General features: G+C 39.9%; 1 protein-coding gene across 4 annotated transcripts in view; it reads right to left on the minus strand.

Annotated features, from left to right (window-relative positions):
* nfic (nuclear factor I/C) overlaps positions 1–27,393 on the minus strand; it is a 475,870-nt gene that overhangs the window by 74,560 nt on the left and 373,917 nt on the right. For all 4 annotated transcript variants that reach the window (XM_060845893.1, XM_060845894.1, XM_060845896.1 and 1 more), the window contains one exon: positions 19,746–19,831. In XM_060845893.1, coding sequence (XP_060701876.1) covers positions 19,746–19,831 — 86 coding nt within the window. The remainder of the gene's footprint in view (positions 1–19,745; positions 19,832–27,393) is intronic.

Here is a 27,393-nt window from a genome sequence, read left to right on the forward strand (position 1 = left end):
GCTGAACTTAAATAAGAGTAATTACAAAGGAATGAGAGCAAAGATCACTGGAGTAGACTGAAAGATGAGTTTAGCAGCAAAGGTGGGTGAGGTTCAATTGCAGACATTTAAGAAAATAGTCGCTAGCTCACAATAAAGATATATCCCAATGAGAAAGAAGGGTTCTAGGAAGGAGATAAGCCAACAGTGGCTAACAATCAAACTTGAGAAAGATGTCAAGTTGAAAGAAAAAATATAAACGGTGGCAAAAATGAACAAAATAAATATAAACTTTGAAGATAAACTTGCAAGTAGTATCAACACAAACAGCAAGAGCTTCTTTAAATATACAGTATACAAGAAAGAAAAAGGTTAAAGTGAACAAAGGCCTCTGTGACAATGAGACTTGGGAAATAATAATAGGGAAGTAGGAAATGGCAGACGAGTTGAATAACTAAAACCAAAAGAACTGCAGCTGCTGGAAATCTGCAACAAAAATAGAAATAGCTGGAACATCTCAACAGATCTGGCAGCATCAATGGAAGGAAATCAGAGTCCAGTGACCCTTCCTCAGAACTGATTGCACGGGAAAGGATGGTTTTTATACAGAAGATGGGGTGGAGGGAGGGAAATAAAATAAACAATAGGGGGAGAGAGAGCCCAAAGGGAGAGAAAAAGAGTTGGACAGGCAAAGGAGTGGTTAACAATCAGCCAGGGAACAAATAGCTGCTAATGGGGACTATTAATGGCTGACAATAGGTCGTGTATATTCGCAGCCCAGGTGATGCCAAGGCCTGGTGTGTGGGGGTGGGCAAAGCATGGTAAAAGGTGCTTAAGTACTAAAATTGTTGAACTTGATGTTAAGTCTCGAAGGTTTCAGGGTTCCCAGGCAGAAAATGAGGTGCTATTCTACCAGCTTGCGCTGAGCTCTGCCGCAGCACTGCAGCAGGCCTGAGACACAGGTGTTGGCCAGAGAACATGGTTGTGTGTTGAAGTGGATTGGCAACTGGAAACTCAGGGGTTTTTTTGCAGACAGAATGTAGACTGTGCTTCGTTTCCCCAGTGCAGAGGAGACAACATTGTGAAGAGTGAATGCAGTAGACTGTATTGAGTGAAGTGCAGGTAAAGTGCGACTTCAACCGAGAGGTACATTTGGGCCCTTAGATACTGAGGAAGGAGAAAGTAAATGGGCAGGTGTCACCTCTTCTGCAATTGCAGGAGAAGGTGCCGGGGGCTTGGAAGGGCTGGTTTAGGGAGTGAAGGAGGGAGAACCAGGGTGTTGCAGAGGGAACAATGCTTGCAGATGGTTGACAAGGGAGGGAAGAGGAACTATGATTATTTGGCAATGGATTAGCTACTATGCTCACTACTGATTGCTTGGTTTGGGCAAATGTTGAAACTTATCTCTGTTCTGAATGGAGGTAGGTTTTTTCCCCCCCTCCCCAAATTATGATGGAAATCAGATGTCTATTGTTTGAAGTCAGGGGAAAACATAGACAGTAAGGGCTTGCAAAGTCATTGGCCATCACTTGGAAGCCTCCACATTTGCCAGGTTTGATAGGCACACAGCACTGCAAATAGGTCATAGGCCTTTGTGTTGCAAAGTTAAACTTTCTGGTGTGTAGTCTCATTAATTATTTGTCAGTAGCTCATATGTTGTGTGCAGCAATGATACAGTCTTGTGGCAGATAGTTAAAATGCAGACATCTGTACAATGCACACATTTCTGTCAGGCCCAAAAGTGGTGCAACCCCCAGATTCCTTATTAACATGCAGATGACTGTACAGTATCTACTTTACTATCATGCATAAACTATGAATGCCTCATAAAAAATTACTGAGTCCTTGCGCAAGGCTATGCAAGAGTATTGGAGAAGACACAGATGGTTAGCCTCAGTATTATCAGTCCAATGCTGTTGGCTGCAGCTGGTGCCTGAAGGTTTATTCCCTACTGATCCACAAAATACATTGTGCAACTAGCATGATGAATTCCACAGATCTATTTGTGATTTTTCCAAGCTTGTGATAAATAACTGTCTAATGGATTTTAAATTCAACAAATTAACCTTTCAATTTCTCTGGCTTCTTCCCATGATTATTGTATTCTACTGTGCTTCCTTCATTTGCAAAGAACTTTTGAGGAAAGGTAATTTTATCTATTGGTCATCCTATGGAAATAGTGACGTCAAGTAACATCACTTCTCTCATTTTATTCCTGACTTCCCTCCCAGCTCCTCATGTAAGACAATTACTAGTTTGATGCTTCTTTGACCTGGGAGGTTTTTAGAAATGGGTTTCAAACACACCGTCCGCGCTGCTGTGGAATGAAAAAAACAGGCATGCAAAAGCATGATGGTTGTATCCTTTGGTTTAAAGGCTGGAAACCTGTCCATTCGCAGTATCATGAACTGTTAACACTCACTTTCAAATGTGAAAAGACACTTCAATAGATAACTCCAACAGGCAGATAGCCGTACTGCCCTCTGTACAATATTCAATAGACCAATCTTTATTATGGAGATAGAAGCATTTTTCATTGCTTGTATAAAACATTAACCCAAATATATTAGTATTCTTTTTAAGTGACTGACTATTCTCATTAAGTTCACAATATTTCAGTATCCTGAAGCTAATGTAAAACAAGGTCGACTGAAGATTTTGGAATTGAAACTGTTAAGTCAGCAATCTTGGCACATTAAAATAGCTTCAGCAGCTAGTGGTAGGTCATCTGGTGACACAAATGTTTGCTCCCCAATAGATGTATCTGGCTTTGTAACCCTGGCCCAGTGATTCAGCTGGGTTACAGAGCTACTATTGATGTGCTTCATTAAGGTAAAGTGCTGCAATTGAGAGTAGTGGAAGTAAAAAAATCATTCCACTTAAACACACCTTTGTATCAGCAGGTTATATGATCTACAATAACCTTTTGTTCTAGCTGAGAAATCTCCATCTGATTGGCTTTCACAGTTAGAGCAAAAAGGATTTGAAAGATCAAAATAGCACTTGAGTAGGTCAGATGTGTCATAATGCCAAACTCAACAAGATGATTATGCATTTTAATTCATGGGGATTTTCTCTAATCACTTATATTTATTAAACTGAAAAATCCTCTGCTGCCACTGTGCATTATATTTCTGTGCTACTTCTGAATGGAATTTGTACATTGGAATTGTATGGAGCTTTTTCATATGCAGAGTGGATGCTACAACTAAGGTCTTAGCTTCCATCATTGTCAAATCTTGAGATTAAAGGAAGTCCAGGTATCAGAATGCTTAATTCTAAGGTCTCACAGTCATTCAGATTTTCAGTCTGTATCTCAGAACAAAATAACCCAACAATATTGATAATAGCAATCATACTCAGCACAGACACCAAATTGATAAAGACATAAGTAGTGTCCATGAGTATGTCCAAGTGTAACAAATTCAGTCTACCCTATTTAGGTTTTCCATTCAAGGGGCTGAATACTGCATTTTCTGATTAAATTCTGTCCTTGGCTCTCAGTACTTGGTGTGCTTAGTGTACTAAGTATGGATATTCTGATTTACTATTTATACGAAAGACCTCATGACCTAAACTTTCAATACTTAAACTCAGCTGACTCTTAAGGGTTGAGACAGAATAGTGGTAAGCAAAGGCTGGGTGAGCAAGCAAACCTAAACCATGACACTGACAAAGCGCCAAAAAAGTTTGAATCCTGGGTGTTATTTCATGCCAGATACCCACTCAGTCACTGGCAGACATCACTACATGGCCAGCAAGAGGCAGCAGAAATTAGAATGACCGGTGTATCGCTGGAGAAGAAGTGAACAGTCCCTGGCATTCAGGTAGTTAGTCACAGGAGGGTAATGGAGGGTACATTGGTCATGGGTGACTACGTGAGATTCCCTAGATTTCCTTCTCTGGAACAGAGACAAGTAATATTAGGTAGGCAAAACAACTTACCTGTACAAAAACATAGAAGGCAGTGTTTAAGAACTCCACCACAGCATATTCATAAGGTTTAATGTTATAACACCATGCTTATTTTTGACAATATTTTGGATGATATTTGTGATGGTGGATGTGAAGATTGGCAATTCTGGGAATGAAAAGCAAGCACAATGCTGCTATGGCACAGAACTTTAAACTGCAAAGCAAGTTTGCTTCATTCTGACAAACAATAAGAATCTCAAGAGTGACTGTGTGCTACTTACCTCTACATAAAAACAACTGTGATTCTGGCTTCTCAGACAAATTATCAATTTTGTGCCACTTAAAAATATTTTTCTGCTGGGTTGTGAATGTCCCAATTCATCTGACATGGGGTATTAAGGTTCATAACAATGATTTTTACCTCATCCTTGAGAGCTGGATTTTAGTCCTAGCTTTTGAACTGAAAGGGCAATGTGCATTTCTATAAAGATGCTCATAATTTTTTTAAGGTTTCATATTTAAGGACTGTAGACTACTATCTATGTTTAATGACACCAATCTGTGTGTGCCAAGATAACTACAAGTAATCTTGAACATTTCAGACCTTATTTTCTCTTCCATCGAAAACAAGTAATTATTGAGTAGAGTTATTTTTATACAATGTTGATCTCTGCAGAGTTTCTTCTGTTACTTAGCGTATCACACTGTAAATTTTTGCTATAAATTCTGCGTTATGATCGAGCCCTCCACAACCACCTGATGAAGGAGCGTCGCTCCGAAAGCTAGTGTGCTTCCAATTAAACCTGTTGGACTATAACCTGGTGTTGTGTGATTTTTAACTATGAAGGACATGGATAGATTAAATAAACAAGGTCTTTTCCCTGGGGTGGGGAGTCCGGAGCTAGAGGGCATAAACTTAGGATGAGAAGGGAAAGATATAAAAGAGATCCAAGGGACAATTTTTTCAAACAGAGAGTGGTACATGTATGGAATGAGCTGCCAGAGGAAGTGGTGGAGGCTGGTACAATTGCAACATTTAAAAGACATCTGGATGGGTATATGAATAGGAAGGGTTTGGAGGGATTTGGGCCAGGCGCTGGCAAGTGGGGCTAGATTAGGTTGGGATATTTGGTCAGCATGGATGAGTTGGACTGAAGGGTCTACTTCTGTGCTGTATATCTCTATGACTCAAAATTAGGAACAGCGCTACACTTGTAATTTTATGCTGTGACTATGGAGCAGTGGGATTAGAGATAATCTTCTTCAGACACAGTCATAACATCAAACTGGGGACTCATTGCTGGGTAACTCAAAGCTACAAGCATGTCATTAGAAGTAAAGTGATAATAATTGAAAAGGATAGAAGGTCTAGTCTTTGGCAAGTTTGGATATTGCAAGGTTCAGTGGCATCAAGCTTTGGGGAGGGGTGGAGTATGGGGCTGGCAATGAGTCTGGGATTTGCTTTAATCATTATTCTGGAGTTAGACAAGACTTAAGACCATAAGACATAGGAGTGGTAGTAAGGCCATTCGGCCCATTGAGTCCACTCCGCCATTCAATCATGGCTGATGGGCATTTCAACTCCACTAACCCACATCCTCCCCGTAGCCCTTAATTCCTTGTGACATCAAGATTTTATCAATCTCTGCCTTGAAGACATTTAGCGTACCGGCCTCCACTGCGCTCTGCGGTAATGAATTCCACAGGCTCACCACTCTCTGGCTGTAGAAATGTGTCCCTATTTCTGTTCTGAATTTACCCCCTCTAATTCTCAGGCTGTGTCCACGGTCCAAGTCTCCTCGCCAAATGGAAACAATTTCTAACCCTCTGGCTTTTCCTGGGTAACCATCATACTTAAAAAAAGGTCAGAAACCGCTAAATTTCCTGATTTTGAGGCCTTTATTGGAGAGTTCCAGACTTACATTGGAATTTTCAATTTCCTGAGTAATTCCCTCAGAGTAAGCGGTGTCAGGATATCACAGTCCTGAGGCACAACTGCAATCTATACTGCTACCATGAGTCTCTGGCTATTAGAAGACCTAGGCCATTGTTTATAGTTTATTGAAAACCCCTTACAATTCAAATGGAGATGCAAACCTATGAAAATTCTTACAGACATATTAATCATTTGTAGTGAAGCATACATCCAGGCATTAGTATTCCTGAGCTATTCATTAAATTTGCTGATCTGCGAGATCACATTTGTAGAGATTTCAATTACCAGAGCTTCAATCTTCTGTTACTGACCACAAGCAATGCAAGTTCTGGATGGTACTACTATTGATTACAACCTTTATGATACAGCTCTAATGGGGAAGAAAGCAAACAGTGGGGACAACTCAGCAGAAAATACTTCTGCTCTGATTAATTTTTCAAAATCACTTTTAGGTCTAAATCATCCAAAAGGCTGGGATCAATTGCTGTGTAATGATAAAACTCTGACATGAACTCAAAGGAAACCCAGAGTTCACCACTATCAGAAATTGTGTTCTAATTATCCTTTTTGTTAACTTTGGGTGGGTAATTTTCCAACCCAGACCCCTGAATGTAAACAGAATGTTTTAACTCTTCCTGTGTGCTTTGTTTTCAGGTCATTGTGCCTGTGGATAATGTCCATGATATTTGCCTTTCCTCGTATGCGTTAATTTTAAATTTGATTTGATTCATTATTGCCACCTGTACTGAGATATAGTGAAAAGTATCGTTTTGTGTCCTAACTAGATAAATCATACCTTGCGTAAGTATATCATGGTAATAGAACAGAATGCAGAATATTGCGTTACATCGACAAGTAAGATGCAGAGAACGATCAACTCTAATATGTGAGAGGTCTGTCTGATAACAGCTTCATAAATCTTGCCACGGGATAACTTGAGGTGTGCATAGTGAAACAGATGTTCTGCTGCCTGACTATCTCAGAAATGTATATATTTCTTGTGTTATGAATGTACATTGTCATTTCATGGTTATAAAATTAAACACTAATACTGTATTATTATGTTTCCCACCATTCTCATCATTTGTGGAATACTTGCATGATTTTGTCAGAGGCAATTCTTATGGACAGAAGTGCAAAGTTACAAAATGTTAAAAAGATCACCGAAATCATCATTCACCTTCTTGGTAGTGGCATGATGGCCCAGTGATGGATTTGTTTCCTAATTGTGGTAACTGATCATTCGCCATCCACTTATTTGCAAAATATCATGAGCAAGGGAACCTCCAGTGGTGGGTCAGTATGGAAACCATGGTTCAATTCTCTTGTTCCTCCCAAATAGGCAAATTTTGTACTTAACATATAACAAATCTACTATGTCCAAAATATTATCTCCTGAAGGAAATCTATCTAATTAGTTTTTGAATGGATCAACTAACTGGCTCCCGCCAACTATCAAGGGAGCACAATCCATAGATCAATCACTTGCTCACTGAAATATTTTTACTGTCTGTAAGTTTTGAATTTAACCCGATTCAAGTGGTTCTGTTCTTCAGTTCTATTGATCTGTTCAAGGTGAGATACCTTGTTATAATTTTAGATTATTTAGTCTGGTTAGGTTTCTTAAGACAGCAACAATAATGACTTTAAATCTTTTTTTCACTTAAGGAAACATGTTTAATTTACATAAATTTCATCATCTAATATCTCAATCCATTCTTTTAATGGCTGCAGTATTCATTATTACTGCAACAACCAGATCTGTACACTCTTCAAAATGGGGAGTTCCATTAGTGATTTATCACATAACAGGAATACCTCAGTATTCTGGTTTGATATTGACTTCTGAATATATCAAATATATAATTAGTTCTTTGCTTGTTGTTTAAAGGCACCTTTAACTTGAGGAATTTCCCAACACCAGAGCCATTCCTAAATGTAAATAACCCCTCCAGGCAACTGAAGATAATGTGCATCCCAAAGTTTGTGATATTGCAAGCTGTCATTGAAATATATCTTTTTCAAATGATCTCAGAAACCATTTGAATTGGGTTGAAAGTTATTAACAAGCTGGGAATAATTTATAAGGATGTAGCTTAACAACTAAAATTTTACAACCAATTTCAGAACTAGGCAAGGCTTATTTGTATAGCAGTGTGTGCTTGGCAATCAAACTATTTGTCGACTGAAAATCAAATTATGTACTTTGTCATGGAGTGACAAAATCTGCTGACAGCTGTCCACTTAAGAAAGGATCTGCAAGTTAATCTAATTGGCCATTAAACATCACACTACTGAACCAACCTATCAGATCTGGATTTTTGGAAAAGCTACCAGCTCTGTATTTAAAGGCATGCCATTAATTGTAATCATTCATGGGATGTAGGCGTTGCTGTTAAGGCTATCATTTATTGCCCATCCTTAATTGCCCTTGAGGAGGAGGGGGATAGCAGTCTTCTTGAACCGCTGAAGTCTGTGCGATGAAGCTACTCCCACACTGCTGAAATGTAGGGAGTTTTAGCAATTACTGTATCTTTTTTAGGTAAAAGCAATGACTGCAGATGCTGGAAACCAGATTCTGGATTAGTGGTGGTGGAAGAGCACAGCAGTTCAGGCAGTATCCGAGGAGCAGTAAAATCGACATTTCGGGCAAAAGCCCTTCATCAGGAATAAAGGCAGAGAGCCTGAAGGGTGGAGAGATGAGCTAGAGGAGGGTGGGGGTGGGGAGAAAGTAGCATAGAGTACAATAGGTGAGTGGGGGAGGGGATGAAGGTGATAGGTCAGGGAGGAGGGTGGAGTGGATAAGTGGAAAAGAAGATAGGCAGGTAGGACAAGTTATGGGGACAGTGCTGAGCTGGAAGTTTGGAACTAGGGTGAGGTGGGGAAAGGGGAAATGAGAAAACTGTTGAAGTCCACATCGATGCCCTGGGGTTGAAGTGTTCCGAGGCGGAAGATGAGGCGTTCTTCCTCCAGGCGTCTGGTGGTGAGGGAGCGGCGGTGAAGGAGGCCCAGGACCTCCATGTCTGCAGCAGAGTGGGAGGGGGAGTTGAAATGTTGGGCCACGGGGCAGTGTGGTTGATTGGTGTGGGTGTCCCGGAGATGTTGCCTAAAGCGCTCTGCTAGGAGGCGCCCAGTCTCCCCAATGTAGAGGAGACCGCATCGGGAGCAACGGATACAATAAATGATATTGGTGGATGGGGAAGTAAAACTTTGATGGATGTGAAAGGCTCCTTTAGGGCCTTGAATGGAGGTGTGGGCGCAGGTTTTGCAATTCCTGCGGTGGCAGGGGAAAGTGCCAGGATGGGAGGGTGGATTGTAGGGGGGCGTGGACCTGACCAGGTAGTCATGGAGGGATTTTAGTCAAAGTGATGTATAAATTAGAGGTTACTTGAAAGTGATTGTGTTCCCAAGAGCTTGTCTTTGTGCATCCAGGTGGTTCAGGGTGTCGGCTTGGGAGGTGCTATCAAAGAATATAATATCATATAGTTTTATTGGGCAATATCAATAATTATTATGATAACTGACTGGGATTTTATTTGAGATTAAAAACCTTTGTTTAAAAAGGAGGTTGCACTAATATTAACTGTGTATATATATATTCATGACATTCCGAAGTCTATATGACTGAGGCAATAACTTTGTTATAAGAGCATCAACTCCAGGATCCCTATTATAATAACTTATAAAGAGCTCTGTTGTTCTTGTGAATAAATGCACGATTGTTGCAGGGATGAATCTGGGTACATGCATAGGAAACTGCCTCCTTGTATCAGTGTGAATAGGAATAAAATAAATTTGATAACATGGTTACAGAACAATCATCCCTGCTTGATGAAGTAAATGTATTTGGTCAGACACTGATTGCATTGGTGGACATTGTAGTGTAATATAATGAAACATAAAAGATCCTGAGGTGGCTTGACAGGGTAGATGTTGAGAGAATGTTTCCGATCATGAGGAAGTTCAGAATTAGGGGACAGTTTAAAAATAAGGAATCCCTCTTTTATGATGAGGAGTGTTTACTTCTCTCAGAGGACTATTAGTCTTTGGAAATTCTCTTTCACAATGAGAAATGGAAGCTGGATCCTTGAATATGGTGATGTCTAAGGTTGACTATTTTTCATTTACAAGTGAATTAAGGGTTATGAAGGCAAGCAGGAAAGCACATACAAGGACACACTTAGATCAGCCATGACCTGACAAAATGATGAAGAGGCACAAGAGGCCAGGTGGCTCCGTCAGACTCTTATTTCTTACGATTTTTCCCAAAGAATCACAGAAATGGTACAATACAGAAGGAAACAATTCAGCTCATCATGTCCACACCAGCTTTCTCATCGAGTATTATGACTCATTGTCACTCTCCTGAGTTTTCCTTGTACTCTCCATAGTGTTTCTGTTTCCATTGTTGTCTAACATCCTCTTCAATGCCTCAATTGAACCTATCTCTAATAAATTTCCAGGCAACACATTCCACAGTCTATTTGTTGTGATAAAAAAAATTCTCACATTACATTAGCTTCTTTTGCAAATTACGTCAAATCTGTGCCCTCTTGTTCTTGATTGTTTTATGAGCAGATGGAATTTCTCCCTATCTACTCTGTCCAGGTCCCTCAAGATTTTGAAAACATTTATAAAATTTTTCTTAGCCATTTATAAGTTCTTTTGTATCATCATAGCTAAAGTTTCTCAGCTCTGAACTATGGTCATAACCCTCTACTGTACTCTCTCCAATACATTGACATCTTTCTTGAAGTGTGGTACTGGTATAGTGCACAATACTCCAGCCAATGTCCAACCAATATCACGTACAAATTCAGCATAACCTGTTTTTTCTTGTACTCGATGTCCCCATTAATAAAGTCTAGGACATAGAATGCTTTATAACTGCTCCCTCTGTCCTGCTATCTGTAATGAATTATACATATTGACATGCAGATCTCTCTTCTCCTGTATGCCCTTTAGAGTAGTTCATTTTATTTTATGCTGATCTCTCATATTCTTTCGACTAAATTGCACCACCTCGCACATCTGCTTTGAACTTCATCTGCCACCTACCAGCTCAATCCACAAAGCTGTCCATGTCCTTTTGAAGTTCTACACCTTCCTCATCACAGATCACAATGTTTCCAAGTCCTGTATCATCCAAAAGCTCTCAAACTGTTCCCTGTCCACCAAGGTCTAGATCTTTAATATATCAGGAAAAGCAAGGGTCACCTGGGGAACTCCACATGAATCTGTTTCCTATCACTCAGCCAATTTTCTGTTCATGTTGCTACTGTTCCTCTTATTCCATGAGCTCTAAAAAACTTTGCTCACAAGTCCATTGTACACCACATCAGTAATGTTATCTTTATCAACCCTCTGATATTTTGAGTCAGAGTCACAGAGTCATACAGCACAGAAACAGACCTTTCAGTCCAACCCGTCCCTGCCAATCAGACACGCCAGGTAAAAACAATGACTGCAGATGTTGGATACCAGAGTCTAGATTAGGGTGGTGCTGGAAAAGTACAGTAGTTGAGACAGCATCCGAGGAGCAGTGAAATTTACGTTTCGGGCAAAAGCCCTTCATCAGGAATACAGGCAGAGAGCCTGAAGGATGGAGAGATAAGTGGGAGGAGACCCTCCTCTCACTTATCTCTCCATCCTTCAGGCTATCTGCCTGCATTCCTGATGAAGGGCTTTTGCCCAAAACGTCAATTTTATTGCTCCTCGGATGCTGCCTGAACTGCTGTGCTTTTCCACCACCACTCTAATCAGACACGCCAATCTGAGGTAGTCCCATTTGCCAGCATTTGGCCTTTATCCCTCTAAACCCTTCCCATTCATATACTTCTTCAAAAAACTCCAGCATATCAGTTGTGCATTATTTTCCCTGAAGAAGTCCATGCGGTATCATAGAACATAGAAAAGTACAGCACAGAACAGGCCCTTAGGCCCACGATGTTGTGCAGAGACTTAATCTAAATGTAAGATATAGTCACTTAACCTACGCACCCCTCAACTCGCTGCTATCCATGTGCATGTTCAGCTGTCACTTAAATGTCCCCAATGACTCTGCTTCCACCACCTCAGCTGGCAATGCATTCCATGCATTCACAACTCTCTGTGTAAAGAACCTACTTCTGATGTCTCCTTTATACCTTCCTCCTAATATCTTCAAACTATAACTTCCCGTACCAGTCAATCCTGCGCTGGGGAAAAGTCTCTGGCTATTGACTCTATCTATTCCACTCATTATTTTGTACACCTCAATCAAGTCTCCTCTCTTCCTCCTTCTCTCCAGAGAGAAAAGTCTGAGCTTATTCAACCTTTCTTCATAAGGCAAGCCCTCCAGTCCAGGCAGCATCCTGGTAAACCTTCTTTGCACCCTCTCCAAAGCCTCTGTATCTTTCCTATAGTAGGATGACCAGAACTGAACACAATATTCCAAGTGTGGTCTCATCAAAGATTTGTAGAGCTGCAGCAAAACCTCGTGGCTCTTAAACTCGATCCCCCTGTTAATGAAAGCCAAAACACCATATACTTTCATAACAACCCTATCCACTTGGGTGGCAACTTTGAGGGATCTATGTACTTGCACACACAGATCCCTCTGTTCCTCCACACTGCCAAGAATTCTGTCTTTAATCCTATATTCAGCATTCGAGTTCGACCTTCCAAAAATGCATCACTTTGCATTTATCCAGGTTGTACTCCATCTGCCATTTCTCAGCCCAGCTCTGCATCCTGTCTATGTCACGCTGCAGCCTGCAGTAGCCCTCTATCCTATCGACGACACCTCCAACCTTTGTGTCATCTGCAACTTTACTAACTCACCCCTTAACCTCCTCATCCAAGTTATTTATAAAAAATACAAAGAGCAGAAGCCCAAGAACAGAGCCCTAACTCAACACTGTCTCCCAGGCAGAATACTTTCCATCTACAACCACTCTCTGCCTTCCTTCAGTCAGTCAATTCGGAATCCAGATAGCCAGATCTCCCTGTATCCCATACTTCCTGACTTTATGAATGAGCCTACCATGGGGAACCCTATCAAATGCCTTGCTGAAATCCATATACACTACATCCACTGCTCGACCTCATCGACCTGTCTTATCACCTCCTCAAAGAACTCAATAAGATTTATGAGGCATGACCTGCCCCTCACAATTTAGTTAATTAATCCACATTTGTCCATGTGACTATCAATTTTATCCCAAATTATTGTTTCTAGATGTTTCCCTACCACTTAATTTAAACTGAAACATACTCTTGCATAATTGCTGGGTTTATTCTTGTATTCTTTTTTTGACCAAGGGAGTAATATTTTCAATCCTGCAGTCCTCTGAGTCTAAGGAAGACTAAAAAATTATGGTCACGCCCTCTGCAATTTCCACTGTCACTTCCTTCAGTATTGTTGGATGCATTTGATACAGTTCCAATGATCTGTCAAATTTAATTGTTGACAGTTAATTGAATACATCCTCCACATAAATTTTGAATCCTTCTAGTGACTAAATTTCCTCCCGTCACCATGGCCTGGGTAGCATCTGTTTTTCTTGAAAACGACAGATGCAAAGTGTTCATTTAATGCCATAGCAATGGCCTCTAGTTCCATATACAAATTCCATTTTAGTCCCCAGACCCTGCTCCTCTTTTTACCATACTTTTACGATTTATGTGCCTCCAGAAGAATTTGAGTTTTCTTTTTATGCTAGCTACCAGTTAATCTTCAATAGCCCTCTTTGCTTCTCTTATTTTACTTCTTTTCTGAACTGTCTATATTCAGTTTGATTCCCAATTATATTTTCTACCTGGCACAGTCATCAGAACACTTTCCTATTTACCTTAATTTCTCTCTCCTTTTTCATTTAGCAAGCTCAGGATTTCTTTGTATAATTTTTCCCTTTTGAGTGAATATACATTGACTGTACCCAAACCTTTTCTTTAAAGGTAGCCCACTGTTTAGCTCCAGCTTTTCATGTCAACCTTATGCTCCAGTCTATTTGACTCAGCCATGTTATTGCCCTATTGAAGTACGCTCGGCCCTGGTTAGTTATTTGTACTCTGGATTGCTCATTGTTCTTTTTCACTGTCACCCTAAACCTTTTTGATTCAATGAAGACATCAGAAAAATGGACAGCAAGGCAACCTGAGCACTTAGTTAAGTGGTGACCAAAATGCAGATTGTACTTCTCCATCTCTGGCATGTTGCATTTACAACAGACTAAAACATTTATCACATTTCAGAAAAGCTTCTTCTGATTTGATTGGGTATCTTTCACTTGAATATTTACAAAAAAAAACGCAATCAATGGTGGCGTAGTGACAGCATCACCTCATTTGCAAGTTCACTTGAACTTTGAAAAGTTACAACAAAAACTGAGGAAAACTTAACTTATGGCTGATGACATTTAGATTGAAATAGGCAATGCTTTCAAATCAAAACAATAAATTATCTGGACCAGAAAGAGAATGTAAATAAAAATGAAATTATTTGATGAATTTGTTGAAATGATTGAGAAGGGAATTTGCTGCAAGTGTTTGAAATGCTAGTGACACAATAATGCTTAAGATATTTTATTCTTACTGATATTTTGAGATTTAAAATTCAAAATGATGTTGCCTTCAGTCTAATAAATGCTGCCATCTTTCAATGTAAACCATACTGAAATCACGCACCTTTCTGACAAAAGTAAGCAGATAAACAAATGAAGAATTCTTTGAATGCTAATTTGAGCAATGAAATAATCTGGGTAATTATACAACACTCACTGGAAGTTTTTGATTATTCCTGTATTAAATTCATTTTGTGCCAAATAGCTTGCCATTTTAATTGTGAGTCATAAAAATTAACAGAATAAAGGACTTCAATCTTCAGCACAAGTCCCACTCACATCTCCCTGCCTTTCCGCTGTAGTTATTAGTGCCTGATATGCACTACCCCTCTTTTTATTGTCTATGCTTTCTTATTCTTATAGTTACATTTACGGCAAACTAATACAAGTTTTCAATCATATCTATTAATATTGTAAAGTCCCTAACGATCATCTTACTCCCCCGACCTTTTCATTGGTCAAACATCTAAAACATCACTTTAGCATCAAAAATATCCGCTGAGTGAAGGTCATTTTTCACCCACAAGCACAGTTGTGACTAATCTCTACTTAAGTTGGGGGCATGTTTAAATATGCTCTCAGCTTTGCTTGCACTTCATAACCCACATGTTCAAGAAATGAGCCATCTATCTTCCCTTCTTCAAAGAATTGTGTCATGTCTGATTGCCAAGAATGAATGCATGATACGTAGTCCCTGAGAAGTCTAATATACAACCATAATTAGGTATATCCTGTCACATATCTAATTATGAAAGGCTATTATTCAATTCATTTGTAAATGAAATGTGACTACATCTCAAATAGAGAACAATGGTTTGTGTTTCCTGTGTCTTGACTCTTTATTCATATTTCATCAGATCCTTGTGAAATTTCTTACAATGTTAAATTCCAGTCAGGGGAACAAAGTCTGAATAAGAAATTCTTCTGGCTAATATTTTTGAGTGCTCACTATATCATTGGAGCAAGACTGAGAATAGCAGTAATAATTGATGAAAAGCCAGCGACTCCTTCCCACTAGTTTTGTTGCGCTGCTCATGAGTCTTATTTTAAGGTAAACATAGCATCTGGAGGAAAATGTGGCGCTGTGCAATTCACATTGTCTCATTATTTCCAGCCACCCTATACTCTGGCACAATCTCTGTGAGCCCCACCACTAAGAGAAGGAAAGCTTTGTCTCTACCACCAGATGGTAGCATGGTGTGATATTAATTTCCATTTCTATCATCAATCAGCAATTTGGAATGCCTGAGGGCTGTGTTGAGAGACAATATGACAACAACTACAAACAACAACTTGCACTTATATACTGCCTTTAATATAATCAAACAGGAAAAGGCTCCTCAGAAGAATTCAACAACTAAATTCAACACTGAGCTACATTAAGAAATCCCTTGGTGCCTCTCAGACATTTGTTGTATTTACCTCAGGAGATTGAAAGGCTTGTGTTCCCACCACAAAGTTCAATCAATTATTTACTCATATCTATTCCTAAATCTGAAAGTCCATGTTCTTAATGATACAATAATTTTTCAATACTTTTTGACAGTTAAAATTCTTATTTATTTATTTAATGCTATTTTTCTCTGTCCTCCTATTCTTCATGACTTTTTTAAAAAGTAAAAACAATGATCAGTGGTGCTGGAACAGCACAGCAGTTCAGGCAGCATCCAACGAGCAGCGAAATCGACGTTTCGGGCAAAAGCCTTTTGAAAGGTGTCCATTTGTCTTCCATAATTTCTACTTGAGGTTTGGAGGATTATGAAAGGTTTGAATAAATATTTTTTTAAAATCCATAGAATTGATGGGATATTTTCAGGATAATTAATCATCAAAGTAGGAAGTTGGAAGAAATCCTTTTGGAAATAGTGTTTGACATGAGGGACTTGGGTAAGAAATTGAAAAGGACATATTAAAAGGATGTAAAGAAAAGGCAGTGAGATGGAATTACAGGGGGAAACTCCAATCGAAAGATCTTGCACCTGGACATCCTCACTTGGCTGAATGTAATTTCTGTGATTCTCTCAATCTTTCCTCCAGTTTTTGTTTCTTCTTTCATTCCATTTTGTCAGGTTAACCATTCTTTGACTCATCCCCTCAAAGACACAGTCTGAGAGAAACCCAATTTGTGACAAACAAGGCCGAAATGTCTTTTAGTGTTTACCAATCCTACAGTTGCTTAGTTAACTCTCGACCCTAACTCCCTCCACAGCAGCATGGGCTTCATCTTCTCAACTATGTGAATAAAATCAAGTTCCTTGGCAATACTGACCAATCAACAGAAACCTTTACCAGTGATAATTAGGAGAAAACGTTCACTCCAGAGAATTAGAAAGACATAGGTAAATTAGCTATAATGGAGAATCACTCGCATTTTAAAAATAGAAAAGGAAAACAATTGCCAGAGATCATCATTTGGTCTGTGTTCGCAGACCTTTGGTTAAAAAGAAAGCGGAGAACATGATAAACATGCAAAAAGATCACTTTCTTTTGTGAAGAAATGAACGTGCAAATATGTAGCTATTGCTGTTATTCCTTTGCTAAGTAACTCCCCTGTTCGGGTACAATTGTATAAACAATATTCAGTTTCATGTATGAGCCTTCATAACAAACATTCACAGGCTAATTGGCAGCATAAGTCATCACAACTAAGTGGGATACCAATCTCAACACCTCCGACTGGGTCCTTTTCATTTTTTTTTAAAGAAGATGGTTGTACCATTTCATGAAAATTTCTACTTCTGGGCATGGACTGATGTGCTCAACTTGTTTAGTTCAGTGGGTGACATTTATTTTGATTTCCTGGAAGACGTTAAGGGTGGCATCACATTTGGGATCAGTGTGGGCTATTGCAAGATGTATCCACCTCGAGGACTGGACCAGGCTGCATCTCTGAATTCTTCACTTGCTCTTCTAGTGCGCACACTCTCTGAGCTTATCCAGAGTCTCACAGCAATCTGCCTTCCGTTCCCTTATCTTTCTACACACTCTCCCCTCAGTCAGAGAAACCAGGTTTGTATTACTTCGGTCTTGGCATCCCTTTCAGCACAGGCAGAAAGCCAGTAAACTTGTCAACAGGCTTCCATCAAGTCAAGGGGGAATTGCTGTATCTCCAGGGTTCCCAGCTCTGCGAATTAAGGGCAGCCCTCAATACCAGTCCAGGCCCTGCTTGAGTGGTCAGAGTCAGAGTACTCTCATCATGACAGATGAGAAGGTGAGTGACGGACAGAACATCACCAACCTTGACTCCTTCTGTTCTTTTGTGGGCTGTTTTCCTCATGGAATTAGAGAGAGGCTGGTATTATGGGAGTTTAAACTGGGTGGCACTGCTGATAGCATTGAAGCATCTGGGGTGGTGACCTGGAAGTGGGGCATGAAGGGTTATAAAGTCAGGGGTTGGGAGTTGGTTAAGGTGACTGAGGGAGATGTTGTAGGTCATAGTGTTGGTGGTAGAACATGAGACTTGGTGGCTAGGGTGGGGTGGACAGAAGCGGGGAATAGAATGAGTATGAGGTATTGAAGAGAAGGTGGTGGAATTTACCCTGCGTTGCAGACAAGGTTAGATCTTTAGCCTTTATTTCAATTCTCTGCTTGCGTGTGCTGAGGCAGGAGAATTCCCATGCTGCAAATGTGACCCCCACAAATAGCCACCCCCTGCATTCCATTTTTTCAGTGCAAAGGTGAAGCTGGGCTGAATTCGGAGTCAGTTCGCACAGCTCAGCAAGAGTAGAAGAGACTGGGGAGAAAGCTGCCTCAGCATTTCAGCATTGTGGCTAAACGTTTAAATAAAACATCAAACGTTCCTCCAGCCCTCATCACTCCCTTACTTGCCCTCACACCCATATGCTCCCTAAGACCCATGAATGCCAACTCATGCCACTGAAAGACCTCTATCTATACATCCCCTATGATCCATCATAGGCAAGTGGAACCCCATAACCCTCTATATATTCCCATGGCGGATATATTCCCATACCAAGACATTGCCCACTTCCAGCCATCACCTTTAACCCTTCCCTATGAAGTGAGTTCATCTAGTATCCACAGAACCCATGCTCAAAGGAGAGCAAATGATGTTTTATTATTTAAAATCCTACATTTCAGATTACACTCAGTTGACAAGAGCACTTTCATTCATAGGAACATATTTTGATGGTGTTGACAGTTCTTGGCAGATTGACACTTCTTGTCAAGCTGGGCAGTTTCTTCTGTTTTTATACACAATTTTCTCCAAACCTAACAATCCTTAGGGACACCATATACCCTAGGAGCCACAAAGATCTTTGACTTCTACCCTCAAGGTATCCCGGGACCAGATCCATAGGGATATCTCAATTCTCAAAAGAGGATTTTCTGGATGTCTTGGAGTAACACACTGAGGACAGACCTACTCTTACCTGATTAACTGCCACTTTCCAGGTTCCTGATACCTCCAACTTGAGTGGAGGTAGCTGATCATTTAAATGACCAGATGCTTCTACAATCTGAGTGTGCATGACCCACCTGTCCTCAAGAAAATGGGAAAAGCAAAGTTCCGAGAAGCAACTTAGGAACTTGGTTGTCTTTTGGCATTTTTGTCAGAGTTGACAGCGTTTTCATTGTGGCAAAATTATGGGACTTTGTGTTTGTTATACGGTATTGTTTGACTGTAGCATTGGTCAATATCTGATACAACATCAAAAGGCCATTTCTGTAACCCATTTCTTAAATAGGAAAGAACTATGTTGGAAGTGAACTTCAGTAACATTACCCCTAAACACATGCTATCAAGGTTGTTTCTATTTTAATACTATTTTAATTAATGCTTGGAGAACGTTTGTTGCAGCCAAAAATAAATTCTAGATTCTGAGGAGGAGAAAACATATTCAAAGGGCTACAAATAAATGGCTGTCTTCAAAAAGTATATAACTTTCAAATAAATCATTCAGACAAATTGTTATGTAAATTTTTCAAAGGAGCAATACCCTTTTGCTTATAAACACAAAGTTACATTTTCATGTAGAATGTCCGCAGTGACCCATGCCACTGTAATCAATTATGCACACAGTCCATTGGATGAACACTCTCAAGATGTTTCTTATAAAAGTAAATAGATAATAAATTGGCTTGAAGTATAGTCAGCCAAGAAAAATGAGTCTATTCTCTAAAGACCTGCATGGACAGATTAGGGAATAGTTCTTGGAACAGTGCATTTTCTTGATATAAACAGTTTATCAAACTTTCGTGATGTTTTCAATGCTGAGATGGGCCACACTTGCAAGGAAGACAAACTAATTACATACAAACCATCAATTAAATTAGAACTGCAACATTACCTGTGGCTGATAAATGCTGCCAGGATCTCTTGGTCCTATTCCCACAAAGGAACGATTAGCTGGGGGTGTGCCAGGTGTCGTGTAGGCTGAAATGAAATTAAAAAATGTCTGTAGTAATGGATGGACCCACAATAAAGAATTGCAATATGGACCTTTGTGTATTTTTGACATTGTTTTGATGAAAATATTTGAATGTAAAGGAATAAGTGAAATGCTTTTATATGCATACTTATAAAGATACACAAAAAAACTATCTAACTTGCAAAAATGTAAAGAGCTCAGCTTCAAATTCCCTGTCCTAGCCATCATAAATATTTCATCTGTCCATCACCACTTGGGTCTCTATCATAACCCATTTGCTTCTGAAACCATTATCAATGCTGTTTGCCACCTCCAGAGTTTACTATTTTTTTGGTCTTCCTGTTTGCCTACTATCCACGCTCTGAAAGATTCAGCTCATCCAAAGCTTTGCTGCTCATATCCTATACCACATCTACCTCTACCCACTATCTCTATATTCCTTGCTGGGCCATATTTGCTCCTAATCCCTCCAGCCTGACAATTCTGTGCTCTAAACTTTCCATTTCTCCAATTCAGGCCTATTTTATATCTGCTTCTTTGGTCCGCAACTTGGTTTTCAACTTTAGAAGCTCTCTAACCAAGAGTTCCGATTCCAAACCCTTGAATTTCTCCACCTCCACTTCATCCTTTAAGACTGTAGAACACGACTCATTGACTTAGCTTTTTGGCTATTTCTTTTCATATCTATTTTGGCTTAGCATCTTTTTCTAAGTGTACCTGTATGAATCTGTGTGAAGCATTTGTGACATTTTCTAATCTAAACAATATTCAGGAATGGCTACCAAGTTACAACAGGAAACTGGGAGAAATCTGATAGAACTTCAGTGCAAAAAATTTACTATAAATGATTGAAGTGAAATGTTTAATGAAGAAGATAGCTGTGGGGTAAAAAGTAATTTCCTGATTTAGTTCTATATTTAGTTCTATTTCAGGTAACAAAAGTAGAATTTGTTCTCAGCTGTAAATATAAAATTGAAAGCAGGTGCAGGAAGACTGGGGGCAAAGGGAAAATCAATTAAAATATACCGACAATTAAGGCAAATGTTTAAAGAGTTAATTTCTGCAGTTTTGTCAGCTGAAATATTATTTCCTATATTGTCATACCTCCAAATCAAGCAGGCATTAGCAATGAGAAAGCCATTAGTTATAATTTGTATACCACTGTCAATAAAACTAAGAGTGATTAACATTGTTTGCTTGAAAATTTTAAAAGCAAATGGCTTAAGTCAAGTATACTGTGTAACTCAGTGCAGTTAAACTTAGCAATTACAGAAACAAAAAACTACTGCCAAAACGAAAATTTCTAGTCAATATATGGGATGTCCACTGTGTCTTGCATGAACTGATAATAACGAAAAACATCACACCACTAGATTATTTGGGCTAATCTGCAAAGAATTGGAAGAATAAATGGTGATAATGTTAACATTTCAAGGTATTTCACTCAGGATGTTAATAACTGCAAAAGGAAGAATATTCACTTATGTTATTTGGCTTTATCTTACTTCAAGTCTTAGAAAGACCCCTGAACTATATTGCCAAGTCCCTGCACATAAAAACATGCTTGCTCTGTTTTATTACATTGACATAACATTTAATGCAAGTCGGTAGACGGACTTTCATAAGGTATGTGTGCCAAGAGTCCTACCTGCCTAATCTCCTAACTCGCAGTCCTTTTATACTTTGACCACCCTCCCATGCCAGGTCTGCAAAAGAAATTCATGGTGATGGCAGACTTATATAACAAACTGATCTGAAATTTCATTGCAGCCACTCTGTTTCCATCAACACTCAATAACCCCATTTGCCCACTTTAAAAAAAAGGCTGAATTTTCCCAGTCCCTAAAAACATAGTGAATAGCAAGCCAGATAGGAAAATATACTACACTTGTAATATTGGATTCTTCACATTGAAAAGAAGTTAGATTTTACACCCTAGTTTTGAATGGCAAGATGAGATTCTCACCAGCGAGCAGCAAGAGGCCTGTTTGCAAGCATTTAGATGTTGTTAGTACTAATCTCTTCTATATTCAGTTCTCTTATCTCCCATGTACATGGATAGAGTGAGAATGGATACCTGAGCAGCATACTCCATCCTCCACATTGGAATGCAGTCCGCACAATTTCATGCTACACTCCATGGGCAGTGAGCACATACAAGCCTGTCCATCAGCCACCTAGCAGCCTCTTCAATGTCATGAAATACGTCTGACTCCCTTAGACTACAGTTCTTCATTTCAATACTGCACTTTGGAGCACACCAAACCTTTTCAATGGAATGCTGTTGCCAAGAGATTTTGTGTGCACGGACAGGCACCCAACTCATATCAGTGCAGGGTGCTCCTGAGGCATCCTTACGTCTTTGTTTAGCGATTACTCAGTTTGCATCTAAAGTCAGGCTCTCTTCTAAAGATCCACTGGGGTCCTGTGTAGCATTCAACAATCTTTGTATGTATCAAGGCTGTTACTGATAAAAGTTTTGATAGAAGACACAGTTTCATCTTGTCCTGTGCCTGGACTTTGCCAAAAGAGATGCATTCTCAAGGTGACTGCACACATGTTGCTTTGAGAGTGCAGTACCATAGTGTAATACACTTCATTAACAGAACAATGTTCCATGTCATCAACATCCAATTTAACTGTGACCGTTAGTATCTCATCTTATAAATCTGCGCCAAGTACCTTCAGAGCTGCCATGATGTAAATATCCTGGAGAACTCTCATGTTACTGTTTCAAGGGCTGGATACCTTACAAGGATGGTTACTGGGTAACTAATGAGTCACCATTACAGGTCAGGACTTTTCAGCAGTCCTTACTATCTCCAAGTTACTAGGTAACAAGGGTCTGCAACCATAGTTAATGAGTTTGTTTTGCAATCCCTGACTGAGGGCTGTCAGTCAGGGATACAATACAGCTCATTGTTTAACCAGATTCATAATGGAGTAGATGATAGGCGTGGTGGGGATGAGGTTCTAATGCTTGGATCAGTCTTGCAGTACAGTCCAACAGAGCCACCTAACTCTAGCATGATGTACCCTGCACAACTGGAACAGGCAAAGAGGGGATATGATGGACAGTGAAGAGCTGGGAGAGCAATAGCAGTCTTTGGAGCAGGAGGAATATAACCTTCAGCTTGGCAGAGCAGTGCAGTGTTGGTGCAACAAGCCAAACAGGACTTCATTGACACACGGCTGAAGTGAATCAAAGTTGAATGTAGTAATCATTCATTGGCTGTAAGTTTGTTGGTGCTGAAAAGCAAAGCAGTCTCTGTCTGTTTTGAGAAGCAAATGGAGATCTTTTTCATTTGTTTTATCTTCTCTTTTGTTACAGTTGAATAAAAGGGAACATTTTCAACTGTTTGAAGGTTTTCTAACATGCAATGTTCTCACATTAACAATGAGATCATGTTATGCCACGTTGAGCATTTGGGCAATTGTAGGAGAGTTCCAGGACAGGTTCATGCTAAGTCTGGGTAGTCTTTGCAGCTTGATTCTTCTGGATGCAGTTATAATGACAGTCAATCAGGCAGGCAATGATATTAAACAGCAATACTTTTTGGAATGTGAACTTGTGTTTGCTGTTCAGTGTCATCTGCGCCACCTCAAATGTTTTTCTTTTTAATTCCTCTCTCACTACATGCTACAGTGAAGGACAGCTCCCAGCGAGCACAGCTTGAGCTGATTCTCAGCTGGGTTTTAAATATGGTGCCGGTGCTGGGAGCCCTGGATAGTCTTAGCAGCAGCAAGTACTTCTGCCATTGTTGAGTGAATGATAATGCTCAAGGCATGGCATATACATAATGAGATGAGCTGCAGAGAATTGTGTGAGATAACTCTTTACAGCTAATGGAATGAAACACTCCACAAAACCCCCCAATGTTGACATTTAGCTGATTTTTGTTAAAAATCAACCTAAGGTTTCTGCTACATTTCTGAGGAACATATAATGGCTTTGCTTTAGTGATCCCCTAGAAATTCCTGTCACTATTTTGTCTTCTGCAGGTACTGAGGCTCCACCTGTTCAGCTTTGTCTTCATCTCCTAAAAGAGTGGTTCAAGCCAATCCAGCAGCCTACAGAAGGTGACCAAGCTTCTCAGCATTGACCTGTGTTTCAGAGACACTGTTGCTGATTTGTCACTGCTGCATTTACCTCAGGGCTAATGAGATCAGAGTGTTCGGAGGGCCAGAATTAACTACAGCTTGAAATCTTTCAGAATTTGCTAACATATGCTCAATAATCACTGAGGAGTTACTGGAAATTCACCACTCTTCACAGCACTCTCTAAGAAGTATGAGCCTGAGCACCAATGCATGTAGGAATTGGAGAAGAAACCCACCCCTGCTGTCCTTTATTCCTTGCCTGCTTTATCCTCATGATCATCCACTAATATCTACTAACATGGGCAAATAATCCGAGAAAAAAAGCATCTTATACATATTTAAGAAGATAAACATTGTGGGCAGCTGTCCTGTTTCATAGAATCCCCACTGTGTGGAAGCAGGCCATTTGGCCTATTGAGTCCACAATGACCTCTGAAGAGCATTCCACCTCAACTCACATCTCTTCCTTATCGCTGTAACCCTGCATTTCCCATGGCTAAGCCAACTAGCCTGCACATTCCTGGACACTATGAGCAATTTAGCATGGTCAATCCACCTAACCTGCACATCTTTGGACTGTGGGAGGAAACTGGAGTACCTGGAGGAAATCCACGCATGCAGTGGAAGAACATGCAATCTCCACACAGGTAGTCACCCAAGACTGGAATCGAATCCGAGTCTCTGGTGTTTTGAGGCAGCAGTGTTAATCACTGAGCCACCGTGTTGTCTGTCAGTCTGAACTCTTGTGACTAACTGAATGACTGACTTCTTTTGTTAAGTTTCTACTTTTGTACTAATGCTATCTCCCTTCCTGAAAACAAATCGGCTATTTCAAATAGGAAGAGAAACTTGAGAAGAGTGTTCCTGCTCTTAGACTAACTCTTCTTTTAACCCTTATGAGTTTACATACATAGGAATGGGAGCTTGCAATATATAAATGTATCATAAATAAATCATTACTTACAATAAATGATTCAAAACTATCACCATCTTGGTAAATATTACCCTTTTCAGATGATTACCATGCCCATTTATGACATTTGTAATGTAAATTATTCAGTATGTTCATGGTGAGTCTTTAAGCAAACACTGTTGACCCAGAATTGCAGCCAAATTGTAAGTGCTTAAATTTTTAACCACACACTAAGGGCATTCTAAATTTAAATCATTTTTGTTCTGCCTGTTTTAATATTGTTATTCAAAGACATATTTCTCAGATGTTCTCAGTCACAGAAATGCATTGTTTTGAAATGTGTTTGGTATTAATTATTTACAAAACTTACAAGGTGAAAAGTTCCAGCTTTTCTAAATGGGTACATATTCATTATGGTCTCCTAATATTTGATTTTACTGATTTTGTCTCAGAAGGTCCCCCGAAAGGCCACAGAAAGATCAGAAGAATAAAGGTATGTGATGCCTTTCTTAACACTGGGAAGTTCTAAAGGAAATTTACAGGTACAACTGAAATGCAGCCAGTGTTGTAATGTAGGGAACTCAGGCAGCCAATGTGTGCACAGTGAGATCCCACAAATAGCAATGAGCTAACAGCCGGTTAATCAGTTGCAGTGGCATAGACTGAGAAATATATATTCATCAAAGAAAAAAAATCAAGGGGACTCACTGAATCTTCGTTAAATAGTATCTGGCTATCTGTTAAGTTGGCCAGAGAAAACAGAAAGTCATAAATTTAACTGTTCATCTTAAAGATGACACCTCCACAGCACATCTCTCCCTCAGTCCAAATGCATCCTCACAACTGAGTGGGGCTCAAACTACTGATCTTTTGACTCAAGCTCAATCATACTCCACTGTTCCAAGGCTGACACTTTATTAGATTGGATAAGCTGATTAGATTTTGGAAGATTTGTGCAGTATTGAGGTTCAGCAATTTATGCATGAAATTTGAATACTTCAATTCAGAATACAATCAAATAAGGATCTGAAACAGGGCAATACATACACTAACTACAGAACCCAATCACCTCAATGAAAGTGAGATGACAATCTTAAAGCCAATTTGCTGCATGGAATCCAATGTGGCAATTTTTCTTCTTCTTAAGCATGTTCAATCTGCAAAGCTATGAATTTAAATGAAAAGTCCAATATTTTTATGGACTTAAAGGAGAAATCTATTTTACCAAACTGTCACAAAATCCTATATATTAGATACAAGCTCTCTATATATTTATCACTATCTGTCACTTGTTTCTCGTTACTGCAAATTGTGCTTTAAAATTGCATGCTAAAAGCAGCCTGGAAGCATTTTGCTCCTGATCGTCTTTAGTCCCACAAAGTCAATTCTCTGGCTACTACCTGAACCAAATTGTTCACAACCTAACTGCCCTTTTACCCTAAGATGAGGTTCTGTCCATGTATTCTGTTCGTGTCAATTTGCATCCCCATAATGTTCTCAGTCTCCACCCTTGTGTTAATTCGTCTGTTGCTGCAACCCTCATTATTTTCAAACCCGGCTATTCAAATGTTCCTGTGGCTAGCCTCCTATCTTGTATCTCTACAAATGTGTAACACTCTGCAGCCCAAATTGTAACTTGCACCCAGTCCCGTTCACTTCTCAATTAGTCATACAGTCAGAGAGATGTACATCATGGAAACAGACGCTTTGGTCCAATTTGTCCATGCAACCAAATATCCTAACCTAATCTAGTCCCATTTGGCACGTATCCTTCTAAACACTTCCTATTCATATACCCATCCCGATGCCATTTAAATGCTGTGATTGTACCAGTCTCCACCACTTCCTCTGGCAGCTCATTCTACACATACCACGCTTTGTGTGAAAAAGTTGCCCTTTTGGACGCTTTTATATTTTTCCCCTCTCACCCTAAACCTATGCCGTCCAGTTTTAGACTCCCCCACCCCAGGGAAAAGGCCTTGACTATTTATTCTATCCATGCCTCTGATGATTTTTTAGATTAGATTACTTACAGTGTGGAAACAGGCCCTTCGGCCCAACAAGTCCACACCGACCCGCCGAAGCGCAACCCACCCATACCCCTACATTTACCCCTTACCTAACACTACGGGCAATTTAGCATGGCCAATTCACCTGACCCGCACATCTTTGGACTGTGGGAGGAAACCGGAGCACCCGGAGGAAACCCACGCAGACACGGGGAGAACGTGCAAACTCCACACAGTCAGTCGCCTGAGGTGGGAATTGAACCCAGGTCCCTGGCGCTGTGAGGCAGCAGTGCTAACCACTGTACCACCGTGCCGCCCTAAACCTCTACAAGGCCACCCTTCAGTCTCTGACGCTCCAGGGAAATCAGCCCCAGCCTATTCAGCCTCTCCCTGTCACTCAAATCCTCAAACCCTGACAACATCCTTGTACATCTTTTCTGAATCCTTTCAAGTTTCACAACATTTTTCTGATATGAAGGAGGCCAGAACTGCATGCAATATTCCAAAAATGGCCGAACCAATGTCCTGTACAGCTGCAACATGA

Source organism: Hemiscyllium ocellatum, chromosome 28, assembly GCF_020745735.1.
Source record: "Hemiscyllium ocellatum isolate sHemOce1 chromosome 28, sHemOce1.pat.X.cur, whole genome shotgun sequence".
Classification (NCBI taxonomy): Eukaryota; Metazoa; Chordata; class Chondrichthyes; order Orectolobiformes; family Hemiscylliidae; genus Hemiscyllium; species Hemiscyllium ocellatum.